Source organism: Muntiacus reevesi, chromosome 5 (genome assembly GCF_963930625.1).
Source record: "Muntiacus reevesi chromosome 5, mMunRee1.1, whole genome shotgun sequence".
Taxonomy (NCBI): domain Eukaryota; kingdom Metazoa; phylum Chordata; class Mammalia; order Artiodactyla; family Cervidae; genus Muntiacus; species Muntiacus reevesi.
In genome coordinates this window covers 7,349,623-7,369,920 of record NC_089253.1, presented here as the reverse complement: position 1 = coordinate 7,369,920, position 20,298 = coordinate 7,349,623, and the positions used below count along the sequence as shown (strand labels likewise).

At 39.7% G+C, this 20,298-nt stretch overlaps 1 protein-coding gene and 1 long non-coding RNA gene across 3 annotated transcripts in view; one reads left to right on the top strand and one right to left on the bottom strand.

Moving 5' to 3' along the window:
- Positions 1-11,781: 11,781 nt before the first annotated feature.
- The window catches only part of GRM5 (glutamate metabotropic receptor 5), a 585,267-nt gene continuing 576,750 nt past the window's right edge, over positions 11,782-20,298 (bottom strand). For both annotated transcript variants that reach the window (XM_065936547.1, XM_065936548.1), the window contains one exon: positions 11,782-12,598. In XM_065936547.1, coding sequence (XP_065792619.1) covers positions 11,782-12,598 — 817 coding nt within the window. The remainder of the gene's footprint in view (positions 12,599-20,298) is intronic.
- LOC136168835 (uncharacterized) overlaps positions 12,487-20,298 on the top strand; it is a 190,612-nt gene continuing 182,800 nt past the window's right edge. Inside the window, exon 1 of the long non-coding RNA XR_010663347.1 lies at positions 12,487-12,622. This is a non-coding gene — a long non-coding RNA (uncharacterized lncRNA). The remainder of the gene's footprint in view (positions 12,623-20,298) is intronic.

The following is a 20,298-nucleotide window of genomic DNA, read 5'->3' as shown; positions in this document are numbered from 1 at the left end:
TCAGTTAGACTTTGTCATGGCGAGGCTGCCAGTGCTCTTGTTTGAATTCTGTGACTCTACCTGGCCTATCTTTGGGTGAAGTCCAGATAGTTAGTGTCCTCTGCATTGGTTGTTTCCTGTGAAAAAGCTTCAGTTATGCGTGATGAATAAATTCTAGAGATCTGCTATACAAAAATGTTGCCTACAATTAACAATACTGTAATGAACACTTAAAAAACTTTTAAGAGGGTAGGTTTCATGATAAGTGTTATCACCACAATAAAAAAAAGAGACAGAGAAATTAAGAAGGATGTTTATATTGGCATAAAGTCTGTAGAGTAACTTTGAAAATCTTGGAAATGTTGATCCAAGATGGCTGTTGCAGCTTATAGAAGAAAGATCTATAAAAAGAGGCTTAAGTGACTGGAGGAGGCTTCAGAACTGAAGCAGGTGCTTGACCAAAGTTATACACAATGTGCTTTGTATATTTCTAAATCCTTTTTTTTCTCCCCAGTTTTAAATATGTCAAGCCTTTGTTATATTCGCTGCATATTTGTTATTATTGAGTACTATTTATTTAATTTTTATTAATTACTAACCATAGGTGATTAACTAATTTACTCTTCCATTTCATCAAATTTGATTATAAATATCAATATCAACTTCTTTCTTGAATTTATTATAGTTCTAGTACTTGCTACAGCAAACAATTGTTTTCACACGTGATCACGGGTGATTAGGATCCTTCTGAGTTCTGAATGGTTGAATTTAGTTGTATTGTTAGAAAAAGATGCATATATGTTCAGGAATAAAAGTAGAATAACCAGTTTTACAAAGATGCCTGATTACTCAATAGACTCAATGGACATGAGTTTGAGTAAACTCTGGGAGTTGGTGGTGGACAGGGAGGCCTGGCGTGCTGCAGCCCATGCAGTTGCAAAGAATTGGACACGACTGAGCAACTGAACTAAACTGAATGATTACATGTTTTTCAGATTTTATGTAGTGTTCTGTGAGATCTAAATATCTAGCACTGCCATTACTACAATGACTAGTACTACTGCTATAGCATTGAAGGAATATATTCCGTGCGCCCAACACTGCATACTTCATGTGCCTTGTCTCATTTAATCCTCCCAAGGAATTCTAGTTACTAAACTAATACTACTTCCCTGAACACTCTGCACTTTCTTGTGTCCGTGGACAGGCTGTTTCCTGTGCCTGACTGTTTTCCTCGCTTGTATCTATCTGGTCAGCACCTACTGATCCTTTAAAATTCTATTTGGAAATCTCTTAGGGAAGTGTTCCGAGATCCTGCTTTCACCTACATTCTTCCCCTTTGCTTCCTTTTCATCAAGCACACTTTAATGTATTTTTGACAATTAAAAATCATTATTTAAGTTTTCCTACTACTTTAGCAGATCCTATAATGCTCATGAAAAACCCATGACAAGAAAATGCTTGCTCAAAGTCATGTAGCTCATCTAGTTACTTTTCCTTTTGCCCTTACATATCATTACGTTGACGATTTTATTTTTATTCTATTTTGTATGATTTCATTTATTTACTTATTTTTGGTTGCTCTGGGTCTTCATTTCTGCACCCTTTTCTCTAGTTGGCGCGAGCAGGAGTAACTCTGCAGGTGCGGTGCACAGGTTTCTCATTGTGATGGTGCCTCTCTTTGCGGAGAATGCGCTCTGGGGCACTCAGGCTTCAGCAGCTGCGGCACGTGGGCTCCGCTGCTGCGGCTCCCAGGCTCTCGGGTACAGGCTCAGTAGTTGTGGTGAACAAGCTTAGTTGCTCCACTGCACGTGGGAACTTCCCAGATCAGGGATTGAACCCAGGTCTCCTGCATTGGCAAGCAGATTCTTTACCACTGGGCCACCAGGGAAGCTCTAATAATTTTCTTAATCTTAATATTTTAATCTTTTATCTTTTGATTTAGATTCTATAGGTTAATGGATCTGTTGATAGTAGATTTCTTTCTTTCTTCGAAGTATTAATATCTGCTTCTGCTGCTGCATCGCTTCAGTCGTGTCCGACTCTGTGTGACCCCATGGACTGCAGCCCGCCAGTCTCCTCTCTCCACGGGATTCTCCAGGCAAGAGTACTAGAGGGGGTTGCCACTTCCTCCTCCAGGGGATCCTCTCAACCCAGGGATTGAACCTGGGTCTCCTGCATTGCAGGCTGATTCTTTACTGCTGAGCCACCAGGGAAGCCCAGTAAAATCTACTTTGTTTTTCTTGACTTAGAGTTTTATCTAGAACATCAAATACCATATTAAATAGCAGTGATTTAGAATGGGTCTGTGTTCTGCTTTGCCAGAAGAGTGCAGGTATAAATGGTTGTCCCAAGAAAAGCCACAGTCGCAGTACAATGAATTCTTGCACTTTATTTAATTCTCAGAAAATGTGCTGAGAAAAACTGAAAATGAAAAATTTCATTATCAGTTTAGAATTGTGGATTTATGGAATATGTCTTTCATTTCTGATTTAATGGGAATTCTGACATTCTTCTGTTAGTATGTTTGTCATAGGTTTATAATAGAAATTTTTCATCTTACAAAATTTTCCCTTTATTTTTAGTTGTTTTATTTTAATCAGAAATTGTTTACTTGATCAAATGTTTCTATCTTATCTATTAGATAATTATATTTTAATGTAGCAAGCTATATTAATTGATTTCCTAACATTGAACAGCATTTAAAATCCTAAACTGTACTTAGTCATGAAGCATTATTACTTTATTAAATTTCAAAATTTGATGTATGAATAGTTTATATGGGATTTTAAGACTGATGTTTATGGGAATAGTTTATAACTCTCTTTATGTCCTTGCTTGTCTGATTTGTGTACCAAAGTTATAAAAGCCTCATAAAATGAGCTATAGATATTTCCATGTATATCCATATTCTGTATCATGATGAAAGTAAAATGTTTAAGCATATTACACTTAGAGTTAAATAATATTTTTTCCCATTTATTTTTATTAGTTGGAGGTTAACTACTTTACAATATTGTAGTGGTTTTTGTCATACATTGACATGAATTAGCCATGGATTTACATGTGTTCCCCATCCCGATCCCCCCTCCCACCTCCCTCTCCACCCGATTCCTCTGGGTCTTCCCAGTGCACCAGGCCCGAGCACTTGTCTCATGCATCCAGCCTGGGCTGGTGATCTGTTTCACTCTAGATAATATACATGTTTCGATGCTGTTCTCTCGAAGCATCCCACCCTTGCCTTCTCCCACAAGAGTTAAATATTTTTAAATTCCTTTTCATGATACTCTATCATTATTGGTTTATCTGTATTTTTACTTGTTTTTGTTTCAATTTGATAATTTATATTTTTGTAGAATATTATTTCATCTACATTTTCAAATTTATTAATTGAAAACAAAGTTTTACTTAGTGCTTTCTTTTGCATATCGTCTATATGTTTAGCTGTGTTTCTTTTCTCACAATAGTAATTGTGGTTTCTTTTTTATTTGATTAAGCCTGACAAATGTCTGTCAGTGTTGATCTTTACAACTTAAAAGACTTTGGTTTTAATGATCACTTAAATTTTTTGTTAGATGTTTGTTTTCTTGTATTAATTTCAATTTGTTCAATGTTTTTTATATTTTCTTTGTTCTTTATTGTTTATTTTTCAACTTCTTCAACTGAATGTCTAGTTAATTTACTTTTAATTTTTTAATGTTTACATTTAGAGTAAACCATTTTCTTTAGAGTACTGTGTGTAGGGTTTTCAATAACTTCATTTCTATGAATTCAGTTAAGTTTTCCTCTTCAACCAAAATTACTTTTAGAAGAGAGATCCCAAGTAATTTTTTGGGGTATCACCTTTTTTTAAATTCAAAATTTTATGACTTTTAGTTGGTGAATATAGTCTATGTGATTTTTGCCTTTTGGAATGTGTTAAGGTCTTTTTTGTGGTCAAATTCAAGGTTAATGTTTATGAATGTTTCATGAAACATTCATGAAAACAATATCTATTCTCTGTTAAATAGGTATAAAGCGCTAAATAAATTTGATTATTCATTGTTTTGTTACTTGATTCCTTTAAATTTTGTTTTATTTTTTTGACTTCTTGATGTATTTGTGTTTTAAGTATATTAAAGAGGTCCTTTATGATTGTGGAATTTGTGTGTGTGTGTGTGTATGTTTCTATTAGTCTTTACTTTGTATGTTTTAAAGCCATATTTTAAAGCACATATTGATTCATGCTTCTTTTATACTCTGAGTATATGTTCACCAATTTAAAATTGGCCATTTTAATAAATTTTAGTTTGTATTACTTCTTGCCAGACATCAATATTCCTACACCTACTTTTGTGTATTTTGCACTTGCCTCTCTGTGTTTTGCATATACCAGGGCTAGGTTAACTGATGGTGTTGCTTCAGTAAATAACATTGCTGAGTAACACAACTGCATTATTCTTTTTTAGGGCCTCTCAGGTTTATTTAATTTATTCAGACTTTTAGTCTATTTATTAGCCTAGTCATTCTTACTAGCATTTTCCTAGGGTTCCTGACCACCACTTTATCAGTTAGAAATGGTTTTATCTTAGCCTTCTCTTATTTCTTAAAATTAAATTAGGTGGTTTTTGTTACTACGCAAAGTATAAGAAAGTATTCTTGCTCTCATACTGACTGAATAGAACTAGTCAGGATAGTCTGTTGCTTTTTTTGCTGATTTGTCCTGGATTATTAGAGTGGGTATTTGCAATCCCAGAATAAGACCTTTCTCTCTGTGTACATTTAGAGTGTTTCATGCCTTCTTGAAGAGCGGGGTGAATGTAGTAGGACTAGTGATATGACTTGAGCTCTTTAGAGAGAGAAAGCACATGACAGAGAGTACCCCAGCATACAGGGAAGTAAAAGGTGGAAATCATAAACATGCTGGAATAGAATCACATTAGTATGGTACATGTGTTAGATGTGGCCATGTAATTTTGACTACTTGGGTAAATTAGAAAACATGTGATGAGAGTTTCCAAAATAAGTTCTGGATAGTACTCCCATAGCCTTTTACTGCTCTTGGAACTGCTACTATTTCATGTATAGCTTCGTCCGAGGCTGGTAGAGTTAAGGAAACCATCCAACATGTTGATTGAAAAAGAAAAAGAAAATCTTCTTCTTGACAGCTGGGAGTAAGTTAAAGTGCTGGTAGAGCTCTGAGAAATCAGAAGACAGGAGGAAAGTGTATAATAAAATGAAGAAAGGTATTCCATGATTCAGTAGAATGGATCTGAAAGTGATGATAGAATCTATGCTTTCTTCTCTGAAATCCTTAAGAGATCATCATGGAAATAGCATTTAATTTTCAAGATCGAAAGAAAGAGTTGTCTACAAATTATAAATTTTATATCATAGCATTTTTGAAATTCATTCTATGGAGTTCTATTCTGAGGAGACTACTCATAAAAAAATAAAAGTAAAAATACTTCCAAGGTTAACGCGTATTAGCATATTTAAAGAAGAGTGGCAAATTCTGAGGTAAAGGCAGCCATTAAACTTGGAGTTATTATGATTTCCAAACATTTAAAACTCTAAAAACTATTACTACTTAGCAGTTCAGAAAAGCCAATTTATATGTTAAATTATAATTTTCATGGACATATAATTCATAAATTTATTATATAGCATCTATCCTGTTACAGAAACATGCTAGTTATGTAAGGCTTCACTTTATGTCAATGAGACAAAATACAAGTTATATATAAATAAGCCAAATGTGTCTGGTCTATGTACCATATATTTTTATAAATGTTCATACAAAAAGACTGACATGTCATGACAAAAATAAGTGTGTTTGGTCTGGAGTTAAAGCTAATTTAAAATATTTATTCTTGTGGAGGTTCAGCTAAGTTTTCCTGTAATTCTTTTTGTTTGTCTAATCATGTGTCTAAACATAGTCAGGAAACCTGAGTCTAAAGTTTTCTTCTTAAAACTTATCTATTGAAATTATTCTTAAAAAATAATGTAGTAACTGATTTCATATTTCAAAATACTTTGAGGAAAAAAGTGAAGTTACTGTGTTTTTAAGGGGATAATTTCATTAATATAATCCTATTTACCTACCTATCTGGGGCTTCCCTAGTGACTCAGCAGTAAAGAATCCACCTCAGTGAAAGAGCCGTGGGAGACACCAGTTCGAACCCTCGATCAGGAAGATCCCCTGGAGGAGGGCATGACAACTCACTTCAGTGTTCTTGCCTGGAGAATCCCATGGACAGAAGAGCCTGGCAGGCTAAGGTTCATAGCATGACAAAGAGCTGGACACAAATGAAGTGACTTAGCACGCACCTATCTATCTAGCTAGATAACAAAAGTAAATGTTTGAGAACTGTTAATTTTTACAAACCGATCATTTACATACTATACCCCAAAACTGGCTAGCATTCAGCATAGACTATAACAGAAGAAAATGTTCTATCTGTGGTGCTTAAGATCAATTTACTAAGTCATCCTAGATGGACAGTTCCAACCTTCATAGGCTTTCCCATGCAATGGTATATGCCTTACGTTGGACAAGAATTTGTTACTGCTCCACGAGTAACATTGGACTTAACATATCTAAGCTTCCTGCTGGATATTAACTGTATAAAAAACACTATGTTGCCATTGATAGCTATCACCTATTAAGCATTTACCACATACCAGGAATGCTGGAAATGAAATAAACCTCACAGGTTATTGTTACTCATGTCTGCATTTAAATAATGAGCTGAGTTATAGAGATGCCAAGGTGATTCATCCAAGATCATATGGGACACGGCAGTAGAGAGTGACTTTTAATCCTATTTAATGCTATTTCTACTGCATCATCTGGTTTTATCTGACCTCCCGTGATTCTATGGAGTCTTACAAACCTCTTTTGATCTTTAGGAGATAATTTTCTGTATGGAGTCCAGGTATTTCATATCAACCTTAAGTTCACATAAACATATGCCCATTTGGATTACTTAGAAGAGACTGAATTGGAGAGTCTGACAAAAAAAAAGGTTTTCTTTTGTTAAGTTCAAACATAGTTTGTATCAACTTATACATGTATAAGAATAAATGTGAAAAAAAAGAATAAATGTGTATATGCATATTAAATGTGTACAAATAATACAGGGGAGTAGAAAGAAGATATATTTTAAAACTTTACATTGTCTTTCTTTTCCATACATCATTCATCTAGTCTACATTATGCTTTTAGGTTTTAGCTAATTTGTGTTCAGGGAGTGTAAATTTGCTTAAGAATCTATCAAAGTAAAAAGTGATTTAATAAGTAATTTTTTTCCAGAAAAATTATATAGATATGCCCATACATACACACATAAACATAAACATACACATAGAAAACTATATAGATTCAAAAGTAAAATATCTATGTTAATGTGTGTAAGTCTGTGTACATACGCAGACACATATATGTATATATATACACACACATAATCTATATTATTTTTGTCATGTTACTTCTATCAACACAGATAACTGTGGAACTACACCTATAATTTGTATTGGTATTTTCAGACACACACGAGACTTTTATTCCCTACATGCTTCCTTGTTTAAACATAAGTATTTATTTATGTCTTGAAGGTATTTGCAGGTGCCTTTGGGGACAGCGTCTCTGGTGGTTTTGTGCTTAGTCTACATTTACATTTTAATCTACTGTCCGCAGGCTGCTTTGTAAACCCCATAACTCAAATGTGTAGATCATTCAGAATTTAAGGTGAATTAATAGTATGGCTCTTTGGGTCACAGAAAACATTATTACGACAACAATCTAAACATTTAAGGGGAAGAATCTTAAAGTCATATCATAGTTTCTTTTTTAATATTTTTCAAAAAGTAACTGACTTCACAAATACCAGCGCTAACATGATTTAGACAACTGAGAAACAGGCAAGTGTATCTTAAAGTACTAAAATAAAACACATTTATACAAGTACAAAGCAAAACAATGCTGATAGAAATGTTAAACTTTATGAAAAAATCATTTGCAATTCACATCAAAATAATTTAACATTCTCTATCATTTTAATAGCACAAGCTGCAACAACAGAAAAAAAAAAGAAAAAGAAAAACATACACGCACACCATCTTAAAACCAAATCAGTTAAAGTGCAGAAAAAAGTAAGTACAAGCACTTGTAGCCCACACAAATCTTTTAGGATTGGCACCATCTCTCTAAAACATCTATATTCTATATAGATTTCTAATTACAACACCACCAGCAGCTGCCATTGAATTCTAGAAATACACACAATATACATAGTATATTTGTTCACATTGGGAAGATCAGTGAATTCAGCCAACTATTTTATACATGCCTCATTCTTCAACAGATAGCAGAGCATCTCTCAGGCTTCTTTAAAGTGAATTCCAACTTATCTTTACAGTTTTCACTGATCTGTATATTTTTCACAGTATAAAATTGTAAATGGTAACTATTGAGATTCTGACAGCTTGAGGGTTATTAATAAGCTGTGGCTAAATGTGAACTCAGGTAATAACCTTTGAAGTCTCCGAAACACATACATTTTGCTGGGAGACTAGCACAGGAAATTTTTTTTTTTTTTTAAGAGTTTTATTCCTGGTTTGGAAGTCACATAATGGCAGCAGAGCCATTATACAATTCATTGACAGTCAGAAATAGTTCCTAGTCTTTCTGATCACATGCTGGTAACAGCAGAAACTTGGGAAAGACTGTTACTGACAAGGATTAGCACATTCAGGGGTCTGCTTTTTTCTCTTTGCTTCAGTCAAATCTCACATGGTTTTTCTTTCCACGCACCCTCTCTGGTCCCCACCCCTAACCCAGAGAGGTGGTTCTGCTTCTTCGCAGGGCAGACTGGTCTTCTCGGGCGGTCCCCACTGCTTCCCACAATAGAGAATGCGTGGACTGCTCAGATAGTCTGTACAACTCGACTGAACCAGGTCTTCGCTTTAATCCTGGGACCAAACTGTCCTTATGGTCGCTTTTCTGAAACTCAGCATTTCACTGTACTTTCCCCTTCCCTTGAGTCATGCTGGTCCCACCTGGATTATCACTGGGCACCAGGAACAGATTGTTTTCTAGGAAATTCAATGAAAATAGGTACTCAAATGAATTGTGAAGTTCATATCCTAGCCCTAGAATGAATATTCAGTTCTCTTTTGTACTGTAGATTTAACTTGGAACCTGGTATTAGAATTGGCAAAGAGACAGAGTTAGTATCATTCCAAAATAAAAGATCCCAAGAATGTATCACCAATAATATTATATATTATACAATGTATTGAATGAAGTGGCAAAGGGTTATATAAATACACAGAAAAATACCTCTTGTTCTCCTCTAATTAGATAAATTATTTTTCTTATGTTGACTATTAATTCATATAGAATTATATGATGGCAATTTATTCACATTAAATTTTAATTTCTAATGAATTTTCTCATATGGTAGTATACTTTTAAAGGAAATATGTTACTAAAAAAATAGAAAAGGAATTTGATCATGGAGAAAGTTTTAAAAATGTTTTCCTGTTGGTCAACACAGTGAAACTTGTATTGAGAAAACAATGGAAACCAATATATTTGAAACAAATTTAAAAACTTAGATAGAGCATACTTAGAAGGTTTCAATGCCTAAGAAATCAAGACAGTAACCCCCAGGTGAATGCCACCCTTTTGATGAGAATCCAGGGATATTAATATTTACTTCAAAATATTTACATTTGTTTTTCAAGTAGAGGCAGACATTTGCTTTCAATGAAACCACAAAACTTAGCTAGATTGACTATTTCAAGAGTCTCATAATATTTGGGAACAAGGGGCTCCAACGATGCTATTTTCAAATTTGCATGGGAGGTTTGATTTTTTTAAAAATTATATTTTAGTAAATTAACGTTAGCTTTTAATGTTTTATATTGGGAGATTTGATTTAATATAATTTAATACGAGAATAGTTATCAAGAAAGGTAAAACAGGGTATTATAAGGTTTAAAAGTAGAGAATGATAAATTATGCTAATAGATATATTTTCATTTCTCAATTCCTTCTTTTAAGTAGATGTGAAATAAAAAATACCAAATAAGGATATTAAGCAAAAGGAAAAAGGTTTTTATTTATTTTTCTCTCTGCTAAAAATATACTTCTGCCTCACAGCAAATCTTTCTCATAAGGCTATCTTTAGTATAAGGCTGGGTCAACTGGACTTTAAATTTATAGGATACATCCTCCTTTTATTACTATCCTTATTTAAAAATCAGAAACATTTGGCACCTGAGGATAGCTGTAATGGGAGGAAGAAAGAAATGACGGTGGATGCAGGCCTTGAGCTGAATTCTATCTACAGGAGCCTATCAGAGCACAGATATGTCTACTATAACTTTAAACCTCTTTTCTGCAGTTTTTAAAAAGTGACAGTAAGTATGAAGTGCACAAAATTATATTCATAATTATTTTAAAAAGGAAAATATTAATAATTGCTTTGCCTTTTTTTGGAATGGCTAAGAAAGATTGTGTGGTTTGTATCTGTTAAGGTTCCTCTGTTTTAGTTTTCTGTATTGCTTTGAAAAATCTACATGTGTCATAGTTCATAGCTGCCCTGTTTAAGCAGCCAAGAAAAGTTAAAATCACTGCTCACTGGCAAAGCTAAATCTCTGCTAAGCCGACTTGACAGTTGAAAGTCTCCAGTGTATTAAGATTGTGTTAATTTTCTGAACAGTCCCTCCAATCACGACAGTGTCTTCATTGGGTCTACGGACCACTCTTCCAGTGGTGGGACTTGAAAAGAACAGAGGAGCTCTTTGTGCATCAGGTTCTCAAAAGAAAGGAATGAAGAAGCCCAAATGCATATTTTAAATATTTTAGCTGGCAATGCATTCATAATGAGTGGCCACATTTCATGAAAGAGATAGCCAAGCTGGAGCTCAAGAATTATTATTAGAAAGAGAATTTCCAGCTACACAACGCACCCCAGTGAGGGAATTACAAAACAGTATTCCAGAAAATATTTTTTGCTACTCCAGTATTGATTGGCAACATGGTGAAATAGTCAAGAAATCTTCCACTGGTTTTCTTGGTTAATGGAGGTGAACTGAAATAACTAGGTGGAATCCAGGATGCAGGCTTTTGGAAGAGGAGGTCACAACCAAATTGGAAAGTGTCTGGTAAAAGCCCTACATACATCAGCGTGACCCTCATCACACTGTTTCGTGTTGCCCATGGGACACACTCATATCAACGCCTCAGCAAATACTGGGCCCAAGTCTGCTTTCCAAGGTCTTAAAGGAAAGAAAAAGAAAAAAAAAAAAGAAGAGAAAGGTTGATGTTTTGGTCCCAGATTTTGAGTTTGTTAGAAAATGTACATTCATGTTTGGCGAATCAAAGAATCTTCTGGGAAAAGAATTAAAGTAAACAAAAAAAAAATTTTTTTATTTACAGTTGCTTATTAACTATGCCTTTTCAGCCCTCCGTTTTGCTGTTGCACACTCCTTGCTTCCCTAGAGCAAAGCACTTGGGATGTAACTGGTTCAACAGACTCCGCGTGAGCCCTCAAAGTAGAAGCGGTGTTTCTTAAAAGCCCATGTTTTCTAAGGCCACTAGAAGAAAATCTGCCGAAAGATTTGTGGTTGGTGTCTTCGTCGGTGGATGGTAGATAGCACTCTTGATCTCGTTTCCACTGCGGGTGTACGCGATGTCTTCCACCTCGGGGTCTTAAGCAGGCGCCCAGGCCTGTCCTTGCTGTCTGTGGGGACACCGGAGGGTCTCGGCTCCTGGGGCGGCGGGGGGGACCCCAACGTGGTTTCCCAGGACATTCACAAGGACGAGGAGCTCTGGGTGTAATCTCTGATGATAAGCGTGTCGTACTTGGGAGACGACGGGATACACAGGGCCGACTCGGACACCGGCGAGTTGGGGGTGGTACTCCCAGAGTCCACCGAGTCCCTGAAGGGGGACGGCGGCGTGAGCGCCACCAGCTCCTCCAGGTCCGCCTTGCCGGCCGCAGCCTCGGGCCCGGCCGCCGCCGCCGAGGGGGAAGGCTCCCGGGCGGCGCCCTCCGCCGGCGGGGCCTCGGCGGCGGGCGGCGGCTGGATCTCGGCGAACGTGGTCATCACGGCGGCGGGCAGCTGCATCTCCGTGGGGATCAGGTAGGCCGAGCAGAGCGCGGCGCCCGCGCCGGGCGCCCCCGGGGCGGCCAGCATCATGGAGTTGAGCTCGCTGATGTTGGCCGTGAAGCGGGTCACCACGCTGCTGATCTGCTCCAGCAGCGAGCCCTGCGACGAGCTGCTGCGCGCCGCGGGCTCCGAGCGCAGCGAGCGCGCGTCCTCGTCGTCGGGGCAGCCCGCGCGCCGGCTCAGCGTGCTGATGGGCGACGGCGCGCGCGGCGCGGCGCTGCGCTCCTCGGCCTCGGCCGCGGCGGGGCGCGCCTTGGGGCCGGCGTCCGGGGGCTCGGGCCCGCCGCCGCCCGCGCCCCCCGCGCCGCGGCCCTCAGTGCTCTTGGGGAAGGGCTTGATGACGGCCGTCTGGTTGGGGTTCTCCTTCTTGTTGATGTGCACCGACAGCCTCTGCCACAGGTGCTGCCCGCGGCTGCTCTTCTCGTTCTGCGCCCAAGTGACCGACTTGCCGTTGGAGCTGCGGAGAGAAGGCAGAGGAGAGGTGACTGCGCGCTCCCCCGTGGTGGTGGTGGGGCTGGGGACCTTGGGACTCGGACCGGGGACAGGAGGCATCCGAGGACACCAGGGGAAGAGAGCTGGGAAGGGGCTTTTGATGCCTTTGGGTTCAAGGCTGCTTTCTTGTCTCTGGCCTTCCGTTCATCATTACCGCGAAAGGATGTCGAAGGGGATACGAGGAAGGTTAAAGGGGTTGTTCATGGGAACCCTGGAGGAGGAAATGGCAACCCACTCCAGTTTTCTTGCCCGGGAAATCCCATGGACTGAGGAGCCTGGCGGGCTGCAGACCACCGGCTTGGAAAACCATCCAAGAGTTCTAGCCTAGCCGGGAGTATAGCAGTTGGTTAAGTTGCAAACCTAGAAGCAAGGGCTTGCAGCATTGTGGTTGTATGTAGACGTGCCCAGTACACAGCCCGAGCTTCCTAAAGTGGGGAGCCTCTGAAAGGAAACGTTAGAACTAGGAGCACCCCTCAACCTGATCATCAGAGGGGACCGTAGAGGTGGGAGTCAGGGGTCACCAGGAAGGAGACAGTGGTTCCAATTCAGTTATTCTGCAGGCCAGTGGTTGGTGCATTTAACTAGGGTTTACTGTAAGAACTCCTGACTTGGAACACGGTTTTAACTTAGCCTGACTTATGGGGTGGAAAATACAAATTCAGCAAACAGGTACACTGATTTATAATTAGAACTTTTTTTTTACCTCCTAGAAACTTTCCTCACACATTTATTTTTAGGTCTAAAAGTTGAATAACAATTCTGCCAGGGAGCGTGCAGTATTATTGCCCTTGGCAGCTGGCATGCTATGTTCAAATTAGGGTCTTGATGAGTATTGCCTGACTGACATGGTTTCTTAGAGCCTTTCTCCTGCCTCGCTTTCCCAAGTAGTCTTTTCTGGTCTCCCCTCTGGGAACTGAAATCTGCTCTGCTGAAAAAAGCCTCTAATGAGTTGATGCTTCAGCCTTACAGACAGACAGCCTGTACCCTCCTTCCCTCTAAAAAAAAAAAAAGAAAATGAGACAACTGCCTCTCAGAACACAGACTTTCTATCAAGAAGTTCACCTATGTTCGAGGATGTGGCCTGACCTTCAGGGAGGTGATACGGAGAGATCCTGGTGTGATTTACCCCCAGGAAGGAATGTGGGCGCTCTGTAACTAGGGGGTCTGTTTTGTCCAGACAGCTCTGTTCTAGGTGCTGTGGACCAAGAGATAACCCCAGGCAGTCTCTAAACAAAGGCTTTAGTCACCAGATTTGATTATCTCAGCTGGTGGTTATTAAACTCAATAGCATATAGGACTCACCTGTGGTATTTGTCATATACCCGGGCGGGACCCCAGAGATTCTCATTGTCTAGATTGGGTTCCATGGATCCATGCATTTGACAAGCACTCTGCTTCCCTAAAGTGATTCTGCAGCTGGTGTTTCACAGACTAATAAACTCTAACAAGAGGTTGTCCTTTTTCCCTGAGTTCCTGTTGTTCCATTGGCCTCTTGGCTGAAGAGCTGGCTGACTTTTGCCACCGAATTGTGTTTGGAGCCCACCTGCCTTGGGGCTGCCGACTGCAACTTTGAGAGCCTCTCTTGCTTGAGACATCCACTCCGTTGATGACAGACCACTGATTTTACAGCCCCTGTGACAAGCATACTTCCTGCCTCTTTGCCACACTGCTTCCCATGTCTTCATCTGTCCCTTTCCACTCTGTGGTCTTCCTGTTTTTTCCCTTTCTACTGAAATCCCAGTCCATTTAGGGACACCACCTGGTGTCCTTCAAAATTCTGGAATATGAGATATCCCCCAACCCTGCCCCAGTGGACATTATTTCCAGGTGTAGAAGGGACCCTGCTAACCTGTAAACTTTCCAGAGAGTTTCAGGTTTTTGTTTTTTTTTTTTTTCATGAACCTGACCTGCCACCCTTTATGGTTTCAGTGCCTCACTTTTCTTCTTCCCAAGTGTCCACTAACTTCTAGAACATGGCCCAGGAGAAATGGGCCAAACGATGTATGGGATTTGATTGGGAACACGGTGGCCAGCAACCCCGTTTCTCTGCTGCTGGCAGGATATGAAACAGACAAGTCTGGAGGGACAGTTAGTCTTTCGGGGAGCTGAGGCCACTTTTGCTACAAAGCTCAGGTTAGAAGCTAAAAGTGTAACTGGATTCACTCTACCAAGCTTTACCCTAGGGAAGCTCTTGCCCTCAGACCACAGAGGTTTTGATGGAATGTAACCCTAACAGTCCTGGGTGTTCACTGGAAGGATTGATGCTGAAGCTGAAACTCCAATACTTTGGCCACCTCATGCGAAGAGTTGACTCATTGGAAAAGACCCTGATGCTGGGAGGGATTGTGGGCAGGAGGAGAAGGGGATGACAGAGGATGAGATGGCTGGATGGAATCACCAACTCGATGGACATGAGTTTGAGTAAACTCTGGGAGTTGGGAGTTGGTGATGGACAGGGAGGCCTGGCATGCTGCGATTCGTGGGGTCGCAAAGAGTTGGACACGACTGAGCGACTGAACTGAACCCTAACAGTGGCAGTCACTAGAATCCCAGGTAGCCAGGCTCCAAGACCCCAGAACAGGTGAAAAACCTTTGGATGAATGTGTGGGAAGGAAACAGTCCCCACCAAGTGTAGGGAAAGGCCAAATTAGCCAAGATGGGATGGTCAGGCTCTCTCGCCCCACCGAAAGTTTGGTAAGTAATGGTTATGTAACAGCTGCGCTCGCTTCGGGCCCTGTGCGTGTCCTCAGGAGGCACTTGCCCACAGGCTGCTTTGGTTGTGTAGGTATATAGAAAGTGAAAGTGAAGTCGTGTCCGACTCTTTGCGACCCCATGGGTGGTAGCCCACCAAGCTCCTCCATCCATGGGATTTTCCAGGCAAGGATACTGGAGTGGGTTGCCATGCCCTTCTCCAGGGGATCATCCTGACCCAGGGATCAAACCCGGGTCTCCCACACTGTAGGCAGACGCTTTACCCTCTGAGCCACCATGGAAGCCCCAAGGTATATATAAGCTCCACCTTAAGAAGCCCTCGGGGCGGTGTTAGGGCTGTACTATGGCTATGCTAGGCTGGTGAGGCTGCGGAAGGGCTGTGTCCGCTGGGTCACCCAGGAGAGAATACAGCGTGTCTGCCGCTGCTATAGCCGTGGTGCCCGCACCCAGAGAATAAACGTGTCTGCAGTTCCTCCGGCTCCTCGCATTTTCTTCCAGCCTCTTAGCTCGCGCCTTGCTCACCATGGGCTCAGTGAACAGTGCAAACAGTGTGATCAGCAAGATGGTTGGCATGGTCAGCAGGATCGGCCAGACACCAGGCCGCCTGCGCAGGGGACTGCTGCCTTTCCTGGCTTGTCTCTGCTCACAGAATGGGGGCCTGTGGTCACACAGGAGAGAGCGCCGCAGGCAATCTGAATAACAGTGGAAACGGACACAGGAGACGCCGGAGACACGAGTCCCTGACTGGACACTTCATTGCCTTTCTTGGGTCATGGGGTATTTTTTTTTCCTCCAAAGCACATAGGAATTAAGAGAAAGCTGACCCTACGACATTAATCGGTTTACTAGTAGAATGTGGTTTCCATGACCTTATCTGTCTTGTTCTTTGGCGCACAGCAAGATCTTAAGGGTTTGATGGAAGGTTAGGATTTTTAAGCCAACAGGGCTATTGTGTGGTGTCCTGGAAAGTACAGTGGACAAAGGATTCTAAAATCAGTGTTCTAATTCTGGATCTGTCATTCTGGATGCTTGCAAAATAATAATCTCCTTAAGTCTCAATAAAAAAGCAGGTGGTGTAAGACTTCATTTGGTGAAGACAGTTCTAAGGATTAAAGGAAATAATGAAAGTAAGAAGGTATCTAAGAAGTTATTTTTTGCATTCTATGTGAATGCAAAGTTTCAAGAAACAAAAATAATATCTACAGTTGGCCCTCTGTATCTGCGGTTTCCCGTCCCTGGCTTCAACCCAAAGCAGTCGGGTCTGCTGTTGGTTGAATCTGTGGATGCGAAACCTGAGAATACTGAGTGCCAACTGCATTCATCTCACGGTGCCGTTTATGTCAGAGGTGTGAGCAGCTGGGCCTTTGGTCTCCATGGGGACTCCTAGAATCCATGACCAGGGGATGTGGAGGGCCCACTCTTCCCTGTGCTGTCTTGAGCTCTGCTTGAGGAAGAGAATTCAGTGCAAAGTCAGTATTTATGGTGATGCCTTAACACATTTCTGGCTGTTCCTCCTTAACCTGACCGACTGTACCCAGCTGTGGAGTTACATAGGGCTTTATCTGCGGCATGCCTTTCCTCATCCTAGCTGTCTCCTTGGGTGACCACCTCTACTCCACTCGATTCAACATCATTCCACTTTCAAAGTTTACTTCTTCTTGCTCTTTCATTTGCACTCCCGCCTCTGCCTTTTTCTTCCATTTTGCCTAAACAGTTCCTTTTTTTTCTTTTTTTTTTCTTTTTTTGAACTTTACTTTCATTGCTGCTTCTTGAAGGAAGATTGCCTGACGCCGTCCCTGACTGGGTTAGATTCCTAGAGTTCCTGCCTTAGGCACTGAATAACTCTGTGGTGTCTCCATCTCATCCTCTGTCCATGAAATTCTCCAGGCAGGAATACTACATTGGGTTACATTTCCTTCTCCAGCGAATCTTCCTGACCCAGGGAGTAAACCCAGCCTCCTGCTTAGCAGGCAGATTCTTTAGCATGGAGCCACCGGCGAAACTCCATTGCCTACTCAGTAATATTTTTTGGCTCATAATTGAGTCGATAAATCCTTTCTATTCTTAAAAAGTCATACATTCATAATTATTTTTGTTAGAATTAAGTTTTAAAAATTTGATATTAATGAAATTTTATTTGTTTTGTCTTATGGATTCATCTGTTTTATAAAACTCACTGTAATCATTAGTACTCATGTACAGAGAAAAGATTATTTCATAAATGAAGTAAAAAACACAGATCTTGATAGCTATCATGAATTACACAAAGGAAGTGTTGATTTCTTTTTTGTCCTTCTTGTATCTGTTTGAGAGAAACTTCTCAGTGATGAAAGCTTATTGAGGCAGTATGAGTAGGAGACCCAAAATGTGGCTACAAGAGCTGGCCCTGATTGATGTTGGGCAAATCACTTAATACCTTTGAGCCTCTTTGCTTAATGGTAAAAAATAGAAGAACCACTCTTCCTCATCTCTTGTGATTTCTGGGAGGAACCAAAAGTGTAACTATATATTAGGGTACTTTATGAAGCGGAGCACCTCTGCAAGGGGTTAGCACCATCAAACCTTCCACTCAATGGAGGTAAAATGTTGTTTATTATTAATAGTATTTAGACTGATATTTTACATGTGTGTATATATATTGTTGCAGTTCATGAGGTCAGAGAGTCGGACATGACTTGGAGACTGAACAACAACTATATATGTGTGTGTGTGTGTACACATATAAAGTATCAGGATTATACGTTTGTCCTAGCACGTGAGGTAAGAGAAAGGACTGAGGTTTCTTTACTTGTCTGTGGCACTTCACTTTCTCAGGTAATATTTTGGGCATTAGCAAAGGAGGAAGAGGAAGGAGGATTGGAGGGAGAGACAGAACCAGTGTTTTGCTGCATCTGGGAAGGAGAACACACTGGCCAAAAAAAAAAGAAGAGAAAGCAAGGACCTTGCTCTTCGCAGACCCGAGTTAGCCCTATTGCCATATGTAATACTGTCTAGTCTGTAGTCTGATGTTCTCTTTTTTATGATGATTTGGTCTTTATCTCTGGAAAAAGAAAAATAGCAAAATTCAACATTTCAATAATGTTATTAGAGGGTTGGGTTTTTTGTTTGCTTTCTTTTTGTTTACATTCTGGGCCTGCCAAAATGACCCTTTCTACTTTTATTCTCAAAGTTTGTTCTCCCAACTTCATCTCTTCCATGTGGGACCCTTGAATAATTTATTCATTTCAGGCAGGCTCTGAATGTCAGCTCAATGACCTCTCCCGATTCTTCGATTTATCTGCCAAAACCTGCAGGAATTAGGGCACACTGCCATGGTACACCATCATCAGGAAGCAGAAGTTAATAAAGAGAGAGTTTGACTGTCAATAAAGGCCATGAAATTCAGAATTTTTGTGTTCATTTAAATGGCTGTTGAATAGTCTGATTTTCTTCCCCCTCAGAACTCATTTAGTTTTATTAATGGCATGTAAGCAATTAAAATTCTCGGACTGTTTTACTAAATTAAAAAAACTAGGCCTTTATCCCCTCCTTTGTTATGTGGTTTATTAACACTTTCCCGAGTTGCACAGTTGTATGGCATAAGAAAAATTAAATATTGAATATATCCTCTGAAAGTCCAAAAATTCTTGTTATGAAAAACCTATCATTACTAACCTTTCTTGTTTGTGATTTTGAATTCAGGGGTAGCTAAGAGAGAGGTATAGTAAGGTTATACTTACCATATATAAAAAGAATTTCCTAATATAAAAATGTATTAAAAAAATACAAAAACCTTATAACATCATTAGCAAATATGTCTTTAGAGTTACATTAGACAACATTAGATCAATAAAATAATTTCATTACTATTATAAGCAGAAAATTTGTAATTGCAGTTCCATTTTCTGAGCATTTTCTTAAACTTAAAAATCAGTATTTTGCTTTCAATAGTTTTGAATTACAAAGTATGGAAATACAGTTTTTTTTTTAAATACTGAGGAATCTGATATTGTTTATATTCAGACATTCTAAATTATATGGAAGAATTTCTTTCTGAGCTTTGCCTAAAACCTGACATCTTGATTTTGACAGTTACACTGAGAAACGCACTATAATATATAAGAAAATGGCAGAATCATCTATATAAATTTACCCAGTTACAGCGTAAATGAATGTAAATAGCTGGCTTGCTGTCAAGAACAATTTAAACGGCCAGGATGATGTATGCATTAGAGATGCACGTATAGAGAAAAACACTTGAGTAAATGGAAATGAAGTCAAGGACTAAATTACCTGATAGAGACGTAATAATCAAAGCAATAACATCTATTTTCATAGTGCTTTATAAAACACTTTTAGAAACACTGACTGTCAGAAGTTGATAGGATCAAAGTCTTTATCTTCCTTCCAAAAATAAGAAAATCAAGGCTCAGTGAGATTAGGTGATTTACCCAAGGTTACACAGAAAGTGGCAAAGTGTGGACTAATATGTCATGATTTTTCAATTCCATTTTCCGTGACAGTACATTGCCAGATTTGCTTTCTGAAGGGACCTTTCCTTATTCCATGGAAGAGTGGCCTCAGATGTTATCTGGTGATGATATGTGTTTTTAAGGAGATAAGTTATTGATTTATATTCTCTTTTATTTACCCCATATCTCTTTACTTTTCACATATTTTCCAATTTCAAGAAAACACCCTGCATATCTCTTTTGGTTGCTAACTCAAATAGCACAGGTTGATTGAGCACCTGTATTGATCAAGGATAATGATGAAGGCATCTGAAGCTTGCAACCATATAAGTTAATATTATCAGCCTTTTTTTTTCCATGCTGTAATTCAACAAAAGACATTGTCCTCTGTATGCATAGATACATGCTAAGTCACTTTAGTCGTGTCCGACTCTGTGTGACTCTATGGCCTGTAGCCTGCCAGGCTCCTCTGTCCACGGGATTCTCCAGGCAAGAATACTGG